Here is a 20,209-nt window from a genome sequence, read left to right as displayed (position 1 = left end):
TGAGCTTGATGCCTTGATAAGCTCCTTTCCTGAGGACGGCTCACCTCTCACAGTTCTGGGCGACTTTAACCTCCCCACGTCTACCTTTGACTCATTCCTCTCTGCCTCCTTCTTTCCACTCCTCTCCTCTTTTGACCTCACCCTCTCACCTTCCCCCTACTCACAAGGCAGGCAATACGCTCGACCTCATCTTTACTAGATGCTGTTCCTCCACTAACCTCATTGCAACTCCCCTCCAAGTCTCCGACCACTACCTTGTATCCTTTTCCCTCTCGCTCTCATCCAACACTTCCCACACTGCCCCTACTCGGATGGTATCGCGCCGTCCCAACCTTCGCTCTCTCTCCCCCGCTACTCTCTCCTCTTCCATCCTATCATCTCTTCCCTCTGCTCAAACCTTCTCCAACCTATCTCCTGATTCTGCCTCCTCAACCCTCCTCTCCTCCCTTTCTGCATCCTTTGACTCTCTATGTCCCCTATCCTCCAGGCCGGCTCGGTCCTCCCCTCCCGCTCCGTGGCTCGACGACTCATTGCGAGCTCACAGAACAGGGCTCCGGGCAGCCGAGCGGAAATGGAGGAAAACTCGCCTCCCCTGCGGACCTGGCATCCTTTCACTCCCTCCTCTCTACATTTTCCTCCTCTGTCTCTGCTGCTAAAGCCACTTTCTACCACTCTAAATTCCAAGCATCTGCCTCTAACCCTAGGAAGCTCTTTGCCACCTTCTCCTCCCTCTTGAATCCTCCTCCCCCTCCCCCCTCCTCCCTCTCTGCAGATGACTTCGTCAACCATTTTGAAAAGAAGGTCGACGACATCCGATCCTCGTTTGCTAAGTCAAACGACACCGCTGGTTCTGCTCACACTGCCCTACCCTGTGCTCTGACCTCTTTCTCCCCTCTCTCTCCAGATGACATCTCGCGTCTTGTGACGGCCGGCCGCCCAACAACCTGCCCGCTTGACCCTATCCCCTCCTCTCTTCTCCAGACCATCTCCGGTGACCTTCTCCCTTACCTCACCTCGCTCATCAACTCATCCCTGACCGCTGGCTACGTCCCTCCCGTCTTCAAGAGAGCGAGAGTTGCACCCCTTCTGAAAAAACCTACACTCGATCCCTCCGATGTCAACAACTACAGACCAGTATCCCTTCTTTCTTTTCTCTCCAAAACTCTTGAACGTGCCGTCCTTGGCCAGCTCTCCCGCTATCTCTCTCAGAATGACCTTCTTGATCCAAATCAGTCAGGTTTCAAGACTAGTCATTCAACTGAGACTGCTCTTCTCTGTATCACGGAGGCGCTCCGCACTGCTAAAGCTAACTCTCTCTCCTCTGCTCTCATCCTTCTAGACCTATCGGCTGCCTTCGATACTGTGAACCATCAGATCCTCCTCTCCACCCTCTCCGAGTTGGGCATCTCCGGCGCGGCCCACGCTTGGATTGCGTCCTACCTGACAGGTCGCTCCTACCAGGTGGCGTGGCGAGAATCCCTCTCCTCACCACGTGCTCTCACCACTGGTGTCCCCCAGGGCTCTGTTCTAGGCCCTCTCCTATTCTCGCTATACACCAAGTCACTTGGCTCTGTCATAACCTCACATGGTCTCTCCTATCATTGCTATGCAGACGACACACAATTAATCTTCTCCTTTCCCCCTTCTGACGACCAGGTGGCGAATCGCATCTCTGCATGTCTGGCAGACATATCAGTGTGGATGACGGATCATCACCTCAAGCTGAACCTCGGCAAGACGGAGCTGCTCTTCCTCCCGGGGAAGGACTGCCCGTTCCATGATCTCGCCATCACGGTTGACAACTCCATTGTGTCCTCGTCCCAGAGCGCTAAGAACCTTGGCGTGATCCTGGACAACACCCTGTCGTTCTCAAATAACATCAAGGCGGTGGCCCGTTCCTGTAGGTTCATGCTCTACAACATCCGCAGAGTACGACCCTGCCTCACACAGGAAGCGGCGCAGGTCCTAATCCAGGCACTTGTCATCTCCCGTCTGGATTACTGCAACTCGCTGTTGGCTGGGCTCCCTGCCTGTGCCATTAAACCCTACAACTCATCCAGAACGCCGCAGCCCGTCTGGTGTTCAACCTTCCCAAGTTCTCTCATGTCACCCCGCTCCTCCGCTCTCTCCACTGGCTTCCAGTTGAAGCTCGCATCCGCTACAAGACCATGGTGCTTGCCTACGGAGCTGTGAGGGGAACGGCACCTCACTACCTCCAGGCTCTGATCAGGCCCTACACCCAAACAAGGGCACTGCGTTCATCCACCTCTGGCCTGCTCGCCTCCCTACCACTGAGGAAGTACAGTTCCCGCTCAGCCCAGTCAAAACTGTTCGCTGCTCTGGCCCCCCCAATGGTGGAACAAACTCCCTCACGACGCCAGGACAGCGGAGTCAATCACCACCTTCCGGAGACACCTGAAACCCCACCTCTTTAAGGAATACCTAGGAAAGGATAAAGTAATCCTTCTCCCCCTCCCCCCTTAAAAGACCTAGATGCACTATTGTAAAGTGGCTGTTCCACTGGATGTCATAAGGTGAAAGCACCAATTTGTAAGTCGCTCTGGATAAGAGCGTCTGCTAAATGACTTAAATGTAAATGTAATGTAAATGTACTGTGGGAGGAATCGGTGGTGAGAAACAGCCCAATCCCAGACGGACCCCTATCCCAGACAGACCTCTATCCCAGACGAACCCCAATCCCAGACGGACCCCTAGCGCCCTACGCCCTCTGAGTGGATTTGATTGGTATAAGCAATAGGGTGAAACTTCCCCCTAGCCTATCAGAGGGAAAGGGCGAGGGGGGGTCTACGACCATATTGATTGACCTAATAATTATAAATAATTTATTGATTGACACGGATCAAATCATCTCAGATCCCCACGTGCGTCAGGTTTAGGTGATCGATTGGGACGACATCCACGTGCAGAGAATTAATACAAACCAGCTGTGTGTTCTGTTCATACCCAGTACAAACCAGCTGTTTATCTGTGTTCTGTTCATACCCAGTACAAACCAGCTGTGTTCAAACCAGCTGTGTTCTGTTCATACAGTACCAGTACAACAAACCAGCTGTGTTCTGTTCATACCCAGTACAAACCAGCTGTGTTCTGTTCATACCCAGTACAAACCAGCTGTTTGTTCTGTTCATACCCAGTACAAACCAGTTCTGTTCATACCCAGTACAAACCAGCTGTTTCAGTACAAACCAGTTTATTCTGTTCATACCCAGTACAAACCAGCTGTGTTCTGTTCATACCCAGTACAAACCAGCTGTGTTCTGTTTACCCATACTGTTCCAATACAAACCAGTTTATTCTGTTCATACCCAGTACAAACCAGCTGTTTATTCTGTTCATACCCAGTACAAACCAGCTGTGTGTTCTGTTCATACCCAGTACAAACCAGCTGTTTATTCTGTTCATACCCAGTACAAACCAGCTGTTTATTCTGTTCATACCCAGTACAAACCAGCTGTGTTCTGTTCTGTTCATACCCAGTTCATACAATACAAACCAGCTGTGTTCTGTTCATACCAGTACAAACCAGCTGTGTTCTGTTCAGTACAAACCAGCTGTTTATCCTGTTCATACCCAGTACAAACCAGCTGTGTTCTGTTCATACCCAGTACAAACCAGCTGTGTTCTGTTCATACCCAGTACAAACCAGCTGTTTATTCTGTTCATACCCAGTACAAACCAGCTGTTTATTCTGTTCATACCCAGTACAAACCAGCTGTGTGTTCTGTTCATACCCAGTACAAACCAGCTGTTTATTCTGTTCATACCCAGTACAAACCAGCTGTTTATTCTGTTCATACCCAGTACAAACCAGCTGTGTTCTGTTCATACCCAGTACAAACCAGCTGTGTTCTGTTCATACCCAGTACAAACCAGCTGTGTTCTGTTCATACCCAGTACAAACCAGCTGTGTTCTGTTCCCAGTACATCACAGTACAAACCAGCTGTGTTCTATTCTGTACATCACAATACAAACCAGCTGTTTATTCTGTTCATACCCAGTACATCGTTATACAAACCAGTACATCGTTGTAGATAAGGCATTCAGGCTACGAGAGAAATGCTGATAGTCCAGACAGACGACAAAGAGAGACCCTCCTTCACCTTTCACTCCCAGAGACATGACCTGGTCGCTTCACATGGACTACTGTAGTCTACAGGGTTTAGTCAGAGCAGGAGCCTGGTCTCTTCACAAGGACTACTGTAGTCTACAGGGTTTAGTCAGAGCAGGAGCCTGGTCTCTTCACATGGACTACTGTAGTCTACAGGGTTTAGTCAGAGCAGGAGCCTGGTCTCTTCACAAGGACTACTGTAGTCTACAGGGTTTAGTCAGAGCAGGAGCCTGGTCTCTTCACATGGACTACTGTAGTCTACAGGGTTTAGTCAGAGCAGGAGTCTGGTCTCTTCACAAGGACTACTGTAGTCTACTTGTCTTTGTCCTTTAAGCCTGTCATAGTTCAGGGTCATTCAGTCCCATTCTCCTGAGGGTGGTACGAATAGTTCAGGGTCATGTTCATTCGGGAACATGAGGAAAAAAAAACATTAACATTTTGCAGCATTTCTCATTGGACATATCCAGGTTCTCTGTCCTCGTTTCAGTCTGTTTTGTTCCGTTTGGTGCCTAATGAAAACGACCCGGGTTCAGTTCCTCTCGATCTGATCGATGTCCAGATCTCCTCCCAGCTGATACACATCCTTCCTGGTGCCAGTGGCTGCCCCTTCTGTCACGTCGTCGCAGACCGGGGAGCTCAGCCAATCCAGCTCCTCGATGGAGATGGCTAGATCCTCTTCCCCAGAGACACTAGTGACAACTCCGCCATCTTTGGAGCTGGCGGTTGGCTCGTCCAATCCCTGATCGCCTGCAGAGGTGAAGTCAGTCTCACATTGGTCAGTGGTCCTCAGAGGGGGCGGGACCTGGGTTGATTGATAGCTGTGGTCCCCAGTGATCCCAGGGCAGCTGAGGCTTTGGAAATTCCGAAGTTTCTGTGGATAAAAAAATATATATATTTTTTTATATGTTTTTGTTATGAATATTTATTTGGTCACACAGGAAAAAGAAACTAAAGCAAACCGTGACTGGACTGGGATAGAGAGGAGAGAGAACTACACAGCATGCAGGATACTGAACAGACATTGGCAGATACTCTGCAGTTGGTTTCCATGGAGATGCAATATTTCCCTGGCCTAGACGGGACACTATTGGACTTGTTCAATAATAGCGGTTGAAGAAACACACAACTTGACCTTTTTAAATTGTTTTCTTTACCCAACAGTGCAGGAAAGATTTGAGCTAGCTAGCAGACCAGATCCTCCTGAATTACAACACAGGTAAACCCATTATATATTCGTCCCCTTCTAACCTGTGTCATCTTGGTCAGGTCCAGAGAAGGCCTCTGTTTGTGAGAGTCGGCTGGTCTCCTCCGCTTCATACCAGTCTTCTTGTCGCTGAGGACGCAGGGCTGAGAGCAACTCCGGGCCAGCCCCCCCTGCCCAGCACGGCGCTTCATCTCTGGGGTGGAGTCTGGGGAGCTCAGGGGCGACGCCGGCACTCCCTGGATCTCTGGGAGGCAGATCTGTTCATGAGAGAGGTAGAGGAAGGACCTGGGGGGCTCGGAGGACCGGGAGGAGTAAGAGGGAGGGGCTAAGCCACTGAAGTAGGAAGGGCAGGGGGTGAAGCCAGTGAGATCCAGGGAGAGGGTGTTGGAGCGAGCTGGCAGGCTGAAGCTGAAGCTACGCTGCATGACAGGGAACCCTAGCTGCTGAGAGCGCGTCCCTCCTCCTGTTGCAAATCCTCTCTGGACACTTCCTCCGCTGTGGGATCGCCTCTTCGCCACAGCCGTCCACACCCCGGACCCCTGGGGCCTCCAGGCCGACGACCGGCCTCCCAGGTCCTCTGAGCAGGAGACGGAGCGGCACTGGCGTTTGGAGGGTGGAGCGGCGGAGGGTGAGGAGGCTGCGGCGGCTGACGTCTCACCCAGGCTCAGGTCCTGTAGCAGGCTGGTGATGGTGCCCGGGATGGAGGTGGTGCTGGTGGGACCCAGTCCCGCGTCTCTGACTGAGCTCGGGTAGTAGTGGCGGGGTAGAACCTCGGAGGGCAGGACATCCCACAGGTTCTCCAGGCAACAGGACTCCACTGAGGGTCTCTGGTGAGGCAGGGCTCCACAACACCCCCGGCCCAGACCCCACCTGCTGCCGGTCTCTGAAACACAACATGGTAATAGTCAGGGGGGGGACATATAGCCTACAACACAACATGGTAATAGAGAGAGGGGGGACATATAGCCTACAACACAACATGGTAATAGAGAGAGGGGGGACATATAGCCTACAACACAACATGGTAATAGAGAGGGGGGGACATATAGCCTACAACACAACATGGTAATAGAGAGAGGGGGGACATATAGCCTACAACACAACATGGTAATAGTGAGAGGGGGGGACATATAGCCTACAACACAACATGGTAATAGTGAGAGGGGGGGACATATAGCCTACAACACAACATGGTAGTAGTCAGGGGGGGGACATATAGCCTACAACACAACATGGTAATAGTCAGGGGGGGCATATAGCCTACAACACAACATGGTAATAGTCAGGGGGGGGGCATATAGCCTACAACACAACATGGTAATAGTCAGGGGGGACATATAGCCTACAACACAACATGGTAATAGTCAGGGGGGACATATAGCCTACAACATGGTAATAGTCAGGGGGGGACATATAGCCTACACCACAACATGGTAATAGTCAGGGGGGGGACATATAGCCTACAACACAACATGGTAATAGTCAGGGGGGGGGGGACATATAGCCTACAACACAACATGGTAATAGTCAGGGGGGACATATAGCCTACAACACAACATGGTAATAGTCAGGGGGGGGACATATAGCCTACAACACAACATGGTAATAGTCAGGGGGGGACATATAGCCTACAACACAACATGGTAATAGTCAGGGGGGCATATAGCCTACAACACAACATGGTAAAAGTCAGGGGGGACATATAGCCTACAACACAACATGGTAATAGTCAGGGGGGGGCATATAGCCTACAACACAACATGGTAATAGTCAGGGGGGGACATATAGCCTACAACACAACATGGTAATAGTCAGGGGGGACCATATAGCCTACAACACAACATGGTAATAGTCAGGGGGGACATATAGCCTACAACACAACATGGTAATAGTCAGGGGGGTCATATAGCCTACAACACAACATGGTAATAGTCAGGGGGGGACATATAGCCTACAACACAACATGGTAATAGTCAGGGGGGGGGGCATATAGCCTACAACACAACATGGTAATAGTCAGGGGGGCATATAGCCTACAACACAACATGGTAATAGTCAGGGGGACATATAGCCTACAACACAACATGGTAATAGTCAGGGGGACATATAGCCTACAACACAACATGGTAATAGTCAGGGGGGACATATAGCCTACAACACAACATGGTAATAGTCAGGGGGGACATATAGCCTACAACACAACATGGTAATAGTCAGGGGGACATATAGCCTACAACACAACATGGTAATAGTCAGGGGGGACATATAGCCTACAACACAACATGGTAATAGTCAGGGGGGGGTGGGACATATAGCCTACAACACAACATGGTAATAGTCGGGGGGGGACATATAGCCTGGCGCACAATCGGCCCAGTGTCGTCCGGGTTTGGCCGTCATTATAAATAAGAATTTGTTCTTAACTGACTTGCCTACTTAATTAAAAAAAGGTTCAATATATTTATATATTTTTTATTATTACAAAAAAATAAGCTATCAAGGTAAGTTAGCCTAGTAGAAGTTAGCCGACTGGAAGCTAACGGTATGGTTTTGCATTTCAAAAGAGTGTTGTAGCCTGTGTGGACATTGATCAGTGAACAGTTTCAACATTTCTACATGCCGTTTTGCATTTATACACGCGTGTCAACATCTGTGCAGCGCGAGCGGGGAACTAACAACGCAGCCAAACAGCTCTAGCAATGAATGAGGAAGTGCATACGTGGACTGTATCTGAAAATGGGCGTTGTGAAACCAGTGGGATGAACAAAACCCAGTCGGTGTATCAAAACCTAACAGCTAAATTGGAAAGATTGGTTGCCAAACAAGACTGTTATATGTATTATGGATCCCCATTAGTTCCTGTCAAGGCAGCAGCTACTCTTCCTGGGGTTTATTATGGATCCCCATTAGTTCCTGCCAAGGCAGCAGCTACTCTTCCTGGGGTTTATTATGGATCCCCATTAGTTCCTGCCAAGGCAGCAGCTACTCTTCCTGGGGTTTATTATGGATCCCCATTAGTTCCTGCCAAGGCAGCAGCTACTCTTCCTGGGGTTTATTATGGATCCCCATTAGTTCCTGCCAAGGCAGCAGCTACTCTTCCTGGGGTTTATTATGGATCCCCATTAGTTCCTGCCAAGGCAGCAGCTACTCTTCCTGGGGTTTATTATGGATCCCTATTAGTTCCTGCCAAGGCAGCAGCTACTCTTCCTGGGGTTTATTATGGATCCCCATTAGTTCCTGTCAAGGCAGCAGCTACTCTTCCTGGGGTTTATTATGGATCCCCATTAGCTGCAAGGCAACAGCTACTCTTCCTGGGGTTTATTATGGATCCCCATTAGTTCCTGCCAAGGCAGCAGCTACTCTTCCTGGGGTTTATTATGGATCCCTATTAGTTCCTGTCAAGGCAGCAGCTACTCTTCCTGGGGTTTATTATGGATCCCTATTAGTTCCTGCCAAGGCAGCAGCTACTCTTCCTGGGGTTTATTATGGATCCCTATTAGTTCCTGCCAAGGCAGCAGCTACTCTTCCTGGGGTTTATTATGGATCCCCATTAGTTCCTGCCAAGGCAGCAGCTACTCTTCCTGGGGTTTATTATGGATCCCTATTAGTTCCTGTCAAGGCAGCAGCTACTCTTCCTGGGGTTTATTATGGATCCCTATTAGTTCCTGCCAAGGCAGCAGCTACTCTTCCTGGGGTTTATTATGGATCCCCATTAGCTGCAAGGCAGCAGCTACTCTTCCTGGGGTTTATTATGGATCCCTATTAGTTCCTGTCAAGGCAGCAGCTACTCTTCCTGGGGTTTATTATGGATCCCTATTAGTTCCTGCCAAGACAGCAGCTACTCTTCCTGGGGTTTATTATGGATCCCCATTAGTTCCTGCCAAGGCAGCAGCTACTCTTCCTGGGGTTTATTATGGATCCCCATTAGCTGCAAGGCAGCAGCTACTCTTCCTGGGGTTTATTATGGATCCCCATTAGCTGCAAGGCAACAGCTACTCTTCCTGGGGTTTATTATGGATCCAGATGTAGTTCCTGCCAAGGCAGAAGCTACTGTTCCTGGGGTTTATTATGGATCCCTATTAGTTCCTGCCAAGGCAGCAGCTACTCTTCCTGGGGTTTATTATGGATCCCCATTAGTTCCTGCCAAGGCAGCAGCTACTCTTCCTGGGGTTTATTATGGATCCCCATTAGTTCCTGCCAAGGCAGCAGCTACTCTTCCTGGGGTTTATTATGGATCCCCATTAGTTCCTGTCAAGACAGCAGCTACTCTTCCTGGGGTTTATTATGGATCCCTATTAGTTCGTGGGGTTTATTATGGATCCCTATTAGTTCCTGGGGTTTATTATGGATCCCCATTAGTTCCTGTCAAGGCAGCAGCTACTCTTCCTGGGGTTTATTATGGATCCCTATTAGTTCCTGGGGTTTATTATGGATCCCTATTAGTTCCTGGGGTTTATTATGGATCCCCATTAGTTCCTGCCAAGGCAGCAGCTACTCTTCCTGGGGTTTATTATGGATCCAGATGTAGTTCCTGCCAAGGCAGCAGCTACTCTTCCTGGGGTTTATTATGGATCCAGATGTAGTTCCTGCCAAGGCAGCAGCTACTCTTCCTGGGGTTTATTATGGATCCCTATCAGTTCCTGCCAAGGCAGCAGCTACTCTTCCTGGGGTTTATTATGGATCCAGATGTAGTTCCTGCCAAGGCAGCAGCTACTCTTAATTCAAACTAAATCCATTATTGGGCTAAATTCAGAGCTGTTATTTGGTCTCGGGTAAATCAGAAACATCTCATTCTCAGTAAGCCAGCCACTCCTACAGCCATTATATCCACACTCACCCATGACTCCATAAGAGAAGAGTGCTGTCCCCTGAAGGCTCATGGTCTCTGCCTTGATCTGTGGAAACACAAGACATCACATCAGGAAACACCTGCCTGTGGGTTGGAAAGCCCCTCCGCCAAGTCACCTCAACACTGGAGCTTAACGTTCTGTCACCAAGTCACCTCACCTCAACACTGGGGCTTAACGTTCTGTCACCAAGTCACCTCCCCTCAACACTGGAGCTTAACGTTCTGTCACCAAGTCACCTCTCCTCAACACTGGAGCTTATTAACGTTCTGTCACCAAGTCACCTCACCACTGGAGCTTATTAACGTTCTGTCACCAAGTCACCTCACCTCAACACTGGGGCTTAACGTTCTGTCACCAAGTCACCTCAACACTGGAGCTTATTAACGTTCTGTCACCAAGTCACCTCACGACTGGAGCTTAACGTTCTGTCACCAAGTCACCTCAACACTGGAGCTTAACGTTCTGTCACCAAGTCACCTCAACACTAGAGCTTATTAACGTTCTGTCACCAAGTCACCTCACGACTGGAGCTTAACGTTCTGTCACCAAGTCACCTCAACACTGGAGCTTAACGTTCTGTCACCAAGTCACCTCTCCTCAACACTGGAGCTTAACGTTCTGTCACCAAGTCACCTCACCTCTGGAGCTTAACGTTCTGTCACCAAGTCACCTCACCTCAACACTGGAGCTTAACGTTCTGTCACCAAGTCACCTCAACACTGGAGCTTAACGTTCTGTCACCAAGTCACCTCTCCTCAACACTGGAGCTTAACGTTCTGTCACCAAGTCACCTCACCTCAACACTGGGGCTTAACGTTCTGTCACCAAGTCACCTCACCACTGGAGCTTATTAATGTTCTGTCACCAAGTCACCTCAACACTGGAGCTTATTAACGTTCTGTCACCAAGTCACCTCTCCTCAACACTGGAGCTTAACGTTCTGTCACCAAGTCACCTCACCTCAACACTGGGGCTTAACGTTCTGTCACCAAGTCACCTCACCACTGGAGCTTATTAATGTTCTGTCACCAAGTCACCTCACCTCAACACTGGAGCTTATTAACGTTCTGTCACCAAGTCAACTCAACACTGGGGCTTAACGTTCTGTCACCAAGTCACCTCACCTCAACACTGGAGCTTAACGTTCTGTCACCAAGTCACCTCCCCTCAACACTGGAGCTTAACGTTCTGTCACCAAGTCACCTCCCCTCAACACTGGGGCTTAACGTTCTGTCACCAAGTCACCTCACCACTGGAGCTTATTAATGTTCTGTCACCAAGTCACCTCCCCTCAACACTGGAGCTTAACGTTCTGTCACCAAGTCACCTCAACACTGGAGCTTAACGTTCTGTCACCAAGTCACCTCTCCTCAACACTGGAGCTTAACGTTCTGTCACCAAGTCACCTCACGACTGGAGCTTAACGTTCTGTCACCAAGTCACCTCACCTCAACACTGGGGCTTAACGTTCTGTCACCAAGTCACCTCAACACTGGAGCTTATTAATGTTCTGTCACCAAGTCACCTCCCCTCAACACTGGAGCTTAACGTTCTGTCACCAAGTCACCTCAACACTGGAGCTTATTAACGTTCTGTCACCAAGTCACCTCTCCTCAACACTGGAGCTTAACGTTCTGTCACCAAGTCACCTCACCACTGGAGCTTAACGTTCTGTCACCAAGTCACCTCCCCTCAACACTGGAGCTTAACGTTCTGTCACCAAGTCACCTCAACACTGGAGCTTATTAACGTTCTGTCACCAAGTCACCTCACCTCAACACTGGAGCTTAACGTTCTGTCACCAAGTCACCTCACGACTGGAGCTTAACGTTCTGTCACCAAGTCACCTCAACACTGGGGCTTAACGTTCTGTCACCAAGTCACCTCACGACTGGAGCTTAACGTTCTGTCACCAAGTCACCTCAACACTGGAGCTTATTAACGTTCTGTCACCAAGTCACCTCACCTCAACACTGGGGCTTAACGTTCTGTCACCAAGTCACCTCAACACTGGAGCTTAACGTTCTGTCACCAAGTCACCTCACGACTGGAGCTTAACGTTCTGTCACCAAGTCACCTCAAAACTGGGGCTTAACGTTCTGTCGCCAAGTCACCTCAACACTGGAGCTTAACGTTCTGTCACCTCAACACTGGGGCTTAACGTTCTGTCACCAAGTCACCTCAACACTGGGGCTTAACATTCTGTCACCAAGTCACCTCAACACTGGGGCTTAACATTCTGTCACCAAGTCACCTCAACACTGGAGCTTAACGTTCTGTCACCAAGTCACCTCACCTCTGGAGCTTAACGTTCTGTCACCAAGTCACCTCAACACTGGAACTTAACGTTCTGTTACCAAGTCACCTCCCCACTGGAGCTTAACGTTCTGTCACCAAATCACCTCACGACTGGGGCTTAACGTTCTGTCATCTCAACACTGGGGCTTAACGTTCTGTCACCAAGTCACCTCACCTCTGGAGCTTAACGTTCTGTCATCTCAACACTGGGGCTTAACGTTCTGTCACCAAGTTACCTCACCTCAACACTGGGGCTTAACGTTCTGTCACCAAGTCACCTCCCCTCAACACTGGAGCTTATTAACGTTCTGTCACCAAGTCACCTCACGACTGGGGCTTAACGTTCTGTCACCAAGTCACCTCACCACTGGGGCTTAACGTTCTGTCACCAAGTCAGCTCCCCACTGGAGCTTAACTTTCTGTCACCAAGTCACCTCACCTCTTCACTGGAGCTTAACGTTCTGTCACCAAGTCACCTCACCACTGGAGCTTAACGTTCTGTCACCAAGTCATCTCACCTCTTCACTGGAGCTTAACGTTCTGTCACCAAGTCATCTCACCTCTTCACTGGAGCTTAACGTTCTGTCACCAAGTCACCTCACCTCTTCACTGGAGCTTAACGTTCTGTCACCTAGTCAACGTAACGTTCTGTCACCAAGTCACCTCCCCACTGGAGCTTAACGTTCTGTCTGTACATACACAGAACTCTACACAATGAAACAGGAAGTGTAAGCTAGCATCACCTACCCCGTAGAAATGGAATGCAAAGATGGGTCTACTGCAAACCACAGAAACAATAGTGTCAACCAATGTGTGTGTGTGTGGTGTTTTTGTAGGTCTATGTAAATGTGGCATGAAAGAGGCCGTTAGAGACTGCAGCTGTGGAATGGATTCCCCCTAGGCACATCTAAAATGGCGTCTTATCCACTACATATTGGCCCATAGGGCTCTGGACCAAAGTCACGTGACTGTATTAGAAATAGGGTGCCCTTTAAAAGACACAGTCCTAGTCAGTCCAGTCTCCACTTTAAACTGAGGATCAGTCTCCTGAGACTGGGCATGACGATGATGTTTCACGTGGACAGAGGGAAAACTCACGTCCACATTACAGGGAGAATTTTCACTGAACATTTCTCTTCTCCGGTGAGAAAACACGAGTCAGAGTTGACCAGCCTTGTTGTTTCTAAAGGTTGAGTGATATAGTCCTCTACTGTTGACCAGAACCCTATGGGCCCGGGTCAAAAGTAGTGGACTTTATAGATAACGGCCCTTTGTTTTTCAGAAGAGGCTTCCGGAATGTCAGGAAACAAGAGGCTTCCGGAATGTCAGGAAACAAGAGGCTTCCGGAATGTCAGGAAACAAGAGGCTTCCGGAATGTCAGGAAACAAGAGGCTTCCGGAATGTCAGGAAACAAGAGGCTTCCGGAATGTCAGGAAACAAGAGGCTTCCGGAATGTCAGGAAACAAGAGGCTTCCGGAATGTCAGGAAACAAGAGGCTTCCGGAATGTCAGGAAACAAGAGGCTTCCGGAATGTCAGGAAACAAGAGGCTTCCGGAATGTCAGGAAACAAGAGGCTTCCGGAATGTCAGGAAACAAGAGGCTTCCGGAATGTCAGGAAACAAGAGGCTTCCGGAATGTCAGGAAACAAGAGGCTTCCGGAATGTCAGGAAACAAGAGGCTTCCGGAATGTCAGGAAACAAGAGGCTTCCGGAATGTCAGGAAACAAGAGGCTTCCGGAATGTCAGGAAACAAGAGGCTTCCGGAATGTCAGGAAACAAGAGGCTTCCGGAATGTCAGGAAACAAGAGGCTTCCGGAATGTCAGGAAACAAGAGGCTTCCGGAATGTCAGGAAACAAGAGGCTTCCGGAATGTCAGGAAACAAGAGGAATGTCAGGAAACAAGAGGCTTCCGGAATGTCAGGAAACAAGAGGTTTCCGGAATGTCAGGAAACAAGAGGCTTCCGGGATGGAAGGAACTACATGACACAGCCTTCCTTCAGTCCCTCGTGATAACATGCTGAGCTTTCACCATTCAACCATGATTCAATGTGATAAAAACTATCCTTTTAAATCGAGTAATGTTCAATTAATGTAAGAGCGTTTTCCATCACTTCCTGAATGGAAATGATAGTAGGAGAAAGCAATGCTTTTGAGTTGGAGTGAATTCAACCCAAGGGAAGTCGGGCCTAAGTCCATTAGTAAAAGCTTACAGCATCAAACCCAGCCGCAGTAATCACAGTAAGCATCCCAAATGGAACAGCCATATTCCCTTTATAGTGGAATAGGTTGATGGTCTGTAGAGTGGAATAGGTTGATGGTCTGTAGAGTGGAATAGGTTGATGGTCTGTAGAGTGGAATAGGTTGATGGTCTGTAGAGTGGAATAGGTTGATGGTCTGTAGAGTGGAATAGGTTGATGGTCTGTAGAGTGGAATAGGTTGATGGTCTGTAGAGTGGAATAGGTTGATGGTCTGTAGAGTGGAATAGGTTGATGGTCTGTAGAGTGGAATAGGTTGATGGTCTGTAGAGTGGAATAGGTTGATGGTCTGTACAGTGGAATAGGTTGATGGTCTGTACAGTGGAATAGGTTGATGGTCTGTATAGTAGAATAGGTTGATGGTCTGTACAGTGGAATAGGTTGATGGTCTGTACAGTGGAATAGGTTGATGGTCTGTATAGTAGAATAGGTTGATGGTCTGTATAGTGGAATAGGTTGATGGTCTGTAGAGTGAAATAGGTTGATGGTCTGTACAGTGGAATAGGTTGATGGTCTGTACAGTGGAATAGGTTGATGGTCTGTACAGTGGAATAGGTTGATGGTCTGTATAGTAGAATAGGTTGATGGTCTGTATAGTGGAATAGGTTGATGGTCTGTATAGTGAAATAGGTTGATGGTCTGTATAGTGAAATAGGTTGATGGTCTGTATAGTGAAATAGGTTGATGGTCTGTAGAGTGGAATAGGTTGATGGTCTGTAGAGTGGAATAGGACAAATCTATCATTTATTATACTGTAAGGCCGTAAACTGTTCCATCTTTGGGATGGTGAAGAACGTGGCAGCGAGATTAGACGGTCAAGACGTTATTCTACACTGGGCTTGGTGTTTCCTACCAACTGACAGGATGGTTGACATCATACTGACTAAACACTGGGCTTGGTGTTTCCTACCAACTGACAGGATGGTTGACATCATACTGACTAAACACTGGGCTTGGTGTTTCCTACCGACTGACAGGATGGTTGACATCATACTGACTAAACACTGGGCTTGGTGTTTCCTACCAACTGACAGGATGGTTGACATCATACTGACTAAACACTGGGCTTGGTGTTTCCTACCAACTGACTGACAGGATGGTTGACATCATACTGACTAAACACTGGGCTTGGTGTGTCCTACCGACTGACAGGATGGTTGACATCATACTGACTAAACACTGGGCTTGGTGTTTCCTACCGACTGACAGGATGGTCAACACTGGGCTTGGTGTTTCCTACTGACAGGATGGTTGACATCATACTGACTAAACACTGGGCTTGGTGTTTCCTACTGACAGGATGGTTGACATCATACTGACTAAACACTGGGCTTGGTGTTTCCTACCGACTGACAGGATGGTCAACACTGGGCTTGGTGTTTCCTACCGACTGACAGGATGGTCAACACTGGGCTTGGTGTTTCCTACCAGGATGGTTGACATCATACTGACAGGATGGTTGACATCATACTGACTAAACACTGGGCTTGGTGTTTCCTACCAACTGACAGGATGGTTGACATCATACTGACTAAACACTGGGCTTGGTGTTTCCTACCGACTGACAGGATGGTTGACATCATACTGACTAAACACTGGGCTTGGTGTTTCCTACCAACTGACAGGATGGTTGACATCATACTGACTAAACACTGGGCTTGGTGTTTCCTACCAACTGACAGGATGGTTGACATCATACTGACTAAACACTGGGCTTGGTGTTTCCTACCAACTGACAGGATGGTTGACATCATACTGACTAAACACTGGGCTTGGTGTTTCCTGACATCAACTGACAGGATGGTTGACATCATACTGACTAAACACTGGGCTTGGTGTTTCCTACCAACTGACAGGATGGTTGACATCATACTGACTAAACACTGGGCTTGGTGTTTCCTACCAACTGACAGGATGGTTGACATCATACTGACTAAACACTGGGCTTGGTGTTTCCTACCAACTGACAGGATGGTTGACATCATACTGACTAAACACTGGGCTTGGTGTTTCCTACCAACTGACAGGATGGTTGACATCATACTGACTAAACACTGGGCTTGGTGTTTCCTACCAACTGACAGGATGGTTGACATCATACTGACTAAACACTGGGCTTGGTGTTTCCTACCAACTGACAGGATGGTTGACATCATACTGACTAAACACTGGGCTTGGATGTTCATCCTGACTAAACACTGGGCTTGGTGACAGGATGGTTGACATCATACTGACTAAACACTGGGCTTGGTGTTTCCTACCAACTGACAGGATGGTTGACACTGGGCTTGGTGTTTCCTACTGACAGGATGGTTGACATCATACTGACTAAACACTGGGCTTGGTGTTTCCTAACAAAGGATATATGCAAATAACAAAGGATATATGCAAATAACAAAGGATATATGCAAATAACAAAGTCATATACAAAGGTGTGTGTGTGTGTGTGGAGAACTTCTCACCAGCTCCAAATCGGTCTCTTTGACTTTGGACTTTACATCGTCGACACCCGGCTTCTTTTCCAGTAATGTTGTGTAAATGATCACCAAGGCAACGCCGCCCCACATCTCCGCTGCCACACTCTATTCCGGCGCATTTTGGCTGTGAACCGGGTTGGCGATGGAGGCCATCTTGACGATCCTCAGCACCTCCTGGAATGTCTACTTCCTGTCCCTCCTCTGTCGCAGGAGACACACAGACGAACAAAGGGATTAGAATCCTGTCCGTTTCTGGAGTTCAGGACCTTGTTTCTCAACAACCCTCAACCCTGACCTCATGACCCAGCTGAACTGTGGGGCGGTGATTAGAATCCTGTCCGATTAAAACCCTGACCTCGTGACCCACCTGAACTGTGGGGCGGTGATTAGAATCCTGTCCGATTAAAACCCTGACCTCGTGACCCACCTGAACTGTGGGGCGGTGATTAGAATCCTGTCAGATTAAAACCCTGACCTCATGACCCACCTGAACTGTGGGGCGGTCAGTAAGAATCCCTGAAGGGGCTTCCTCTCAAGGGGCTTCCTCTCAAGGGGCTTCCTCTCAAGGGGCTTCCTCTCAAGGGGCTTCCTCTCAAGGGGCTTCCTCCCAAGGGGCTTCCTCTCATAAGCCTGATCTAAGATCTGTTTGCAATGGAAATGACAGTGATCGTGAGAGTTGGTGACACCGTACAAACAGATCTGGGACCAGACTACTGCATCTCTCCAGTGCTGATTTAAACTCTCTGGTAGCTCAACTCAGACTGTGTCTGTCAGTATCATCAGAATTTGAGGTCTCCAACGACACACTCTTGTAGATACCAAAAAGGAGAACGGCAGTGGTTGGACAAGATCCATTCATTCCAGAACCACAGTAGAAGATGAGGAGGACTGCACAGAGGGGTCAGAGATGAGGAGGACTGCACAGAGGGGTCAGGTATGAGGAGGACTGCACAGAGGGGTCAGGTATGAGGAGGACTGCACAGAGGGGTCAGGTATGAGGAGGACTGCACAGAGGGGTCAGGTATGAGGAGGACTGCACAGAGGGGTCAGGTATGAGGAGGACTGCACAGAGGGGTCAGGTATGAGGAGGACTGCACAGAGGGGTCAGGTATGAGGAGGACTGCACAGAGGGGTCAGGTATGAGGAGGACTGCACAGAGGGTCAGGTATGAGGAGGACTGCACAGAGGGGTCAGGTATGAGGAGGACTGCACAGAGGGGTCAGGTATGAGGAGGACTGCACAGAGGGGTCAGGTATGAGGAGGACTGCACAGAGGGGTCAGGTATGAGGAGGACTGCACAGAGGGGTCAGGTATGAGGAGGACTGCACAGAGGGGTCAGGTATGAGGAGGACTGCACAGAGGGGTCTGGTATGAGGAGGACTGCACAGAGGGGTCTGGTATGAGGAGGACTGCACAGAGGGGTCAGAGATGATGAGGACTGCACAGAGGGGTCAGAGGAGGAGGACTGCACAGAGGGGTCAGGTATGAGGAGGACTGCACAGAGGGGTCAGGTATGAGGAGGACTGCACAGAGGGGTTGGGTGAAGAGAGAGTCAGATGAATGACAGAACAACTGGAGAGAGGAGCGCTGGGAGAGAGGAGAGCTGGGAGAGAGGGAGTAGAGAGCTGGGAGAGAGGAGAGCGCTGGGAGAGAGCCGTTGTCTGTGGAACAAAAGGCACGTTGTTTTGATCATAATGAACAGAGGGGGGGACACAATACGAGCTGACAAGAGAGGAGAGAAGTCAGAATATAAACTCATCACAAGACTGCAGGGGGCTGACTGACCATGGTGACCTCCATCACTAGGCCTAACAGTGATCACATCAAGTCACAGCAACAAGACTGGTAACATGGGGCCCTCAGTAAGTAGACTGGACACCAGCTGTAACATGGGGCCCTCAGTAAGTAGACTGGACACCAGCTGTAACATGGGCCCTCACTAAGTAGACTGGACACCAGCTGGTAACATGGGCCCTCAGTACGTAGACTGGACACCAGCTGGTAACATGGGCCCTCAGTACGTAGACTGGACACCAGCTGTAACATGGGGCCCTCACTAAGTAGACTGGACACCAGCTGTAACATGGGTCCCTCACTAAGTAGACTGGACACCAGCTGTAACATGGGCCCTCAGTACGTAGACTGGACACCAGCTGGTAACATGGGGTCCTCAGTAAGTAGACTGGACACCAGCTTTAACATGGTCCCTCAGTACGTGGACTGGACACCAGCTGGTAACATGGGGCCCTCAGTAAGTAGACTGGACACCAGCTGGTAACATGGGCCCTCAGTACGTGGACTGGACACCAGCTGGTAACATGGGGCCCTCACTAAGTAGACTGGACACCAGCTGTAACATGGGGCCCTCAGTAAGTAGACTGGACACCAGCTGGTAACATGGGGCCCTCAGTAAGTAGACTGGACACCAGCTGGTAACATGGGGCCCTCAGTAAGTAGACTGGACACCAGCTGTAACATGGGGCCCTCAGTAAGTAGACTGGACACCAGCTGGTAACATGGGGCCCTCAGTAAGTAGACTGGACACCAGCTGGTAACATGGGGCCCTCAGTAAGTAGACTGGACACCAGCTGGTAACATGGGGCCCTCAGTAAGTAGACTGGACACCAGCTGGTAACATGGGGTCCTCAGTAAGTAGACTGGACACCAGCTGGTAACATGGGGTCCTCAGTAAGTAGACTGGACACCAGCTGGTAACATGGGGTCCTCAGTAAGTAGACTGGACACCAGCTGGTAACATGGGGCCCTCAGTACATAGACTGGACACCAGGTCTGTCTGTCTGTCCCAGGAGTCCCTAGACATGCTGCTAGTTCTGTCTTTTTTTTTTATTCACCTTTATTTAACCAGGTAGGCCAGTTGAGAACAAGTTCTCATTTACAACTGCGTCCTGGTCAAGATAAAGCAAAGCAGTGCGACAAACAGAGTTACACATGGAGTAAACAAACATACAGTCAATAACGCAATAGAAAAGGTGACA

The 20,209-nt window shown here is 49.3% G+C and overlaps 1 protein-coding gene across 3 annotated transcripts in view; it reads right to left on the bottom strand.

Annotated features, from left to right (window-relative positions):
- Positions 1-3,987: 3,987 nt before the first annotated feature.
- The window catches only part of LOC135573627 (protein FAM53B-like), a 30,752-nt gene continuing 14,530 nt past the window's right edge, over positions 3,988-20,209 (bottom strand). For 2 of the 3 annotated variants that reach the window (XM_065022904.1, XM_065022905.1), the window contains exons 2-5: positions 17,199-17,414; positions 10,172-10,229; positions 5,379-6,217; positions 3,988-5,001 (exon numbers count right to left, since the gene is read on the bottom strand). In XM_065022904.1, the coding sequence (XP_064878976.1) occupies positions 4,660-5,001; positions 5,379-6,217; positions 10,172-10,229; positions 17,199-17,303 (1,344 nt within the window). In that variant the 5' untranslated portion in view covers positions 17,304-17,414 and the 3' untranslated portion in view covers positions 3,988-4,659. Of the gene's footprint in view, positions 5,002-5,378; positions 6,218-10,171; positions 10,230-12,921; positions 12,947-17,198; positions 17,415-20,209 lie in introns of those variants that run through there. The other variant, XM_065022906.1, reaches the window with a different exon arrangement.

The sequence above is a fragment of the Oncorhynchus nerka genome, linkage group LG10 (assembly GCF_034236695.1).
Source record: "Oncorhynchus nerka isolate Pitt River linkage group LG10, Oner_Uvic_2.0, whole genome shotgun sequence".
NCBI classification, from domain to species: Eukaryota; Metazoa; Chordata; class Actinopteri; order Salmoniformes; family Salmonidae; genus Oncorhynchus; species Oncorhynchus nerka.
The sequence above is the reverse complement of the archived record's forward strand: the minus strand, read 5'-3'. Positions and strand labels throughout refer to the sequence as shown.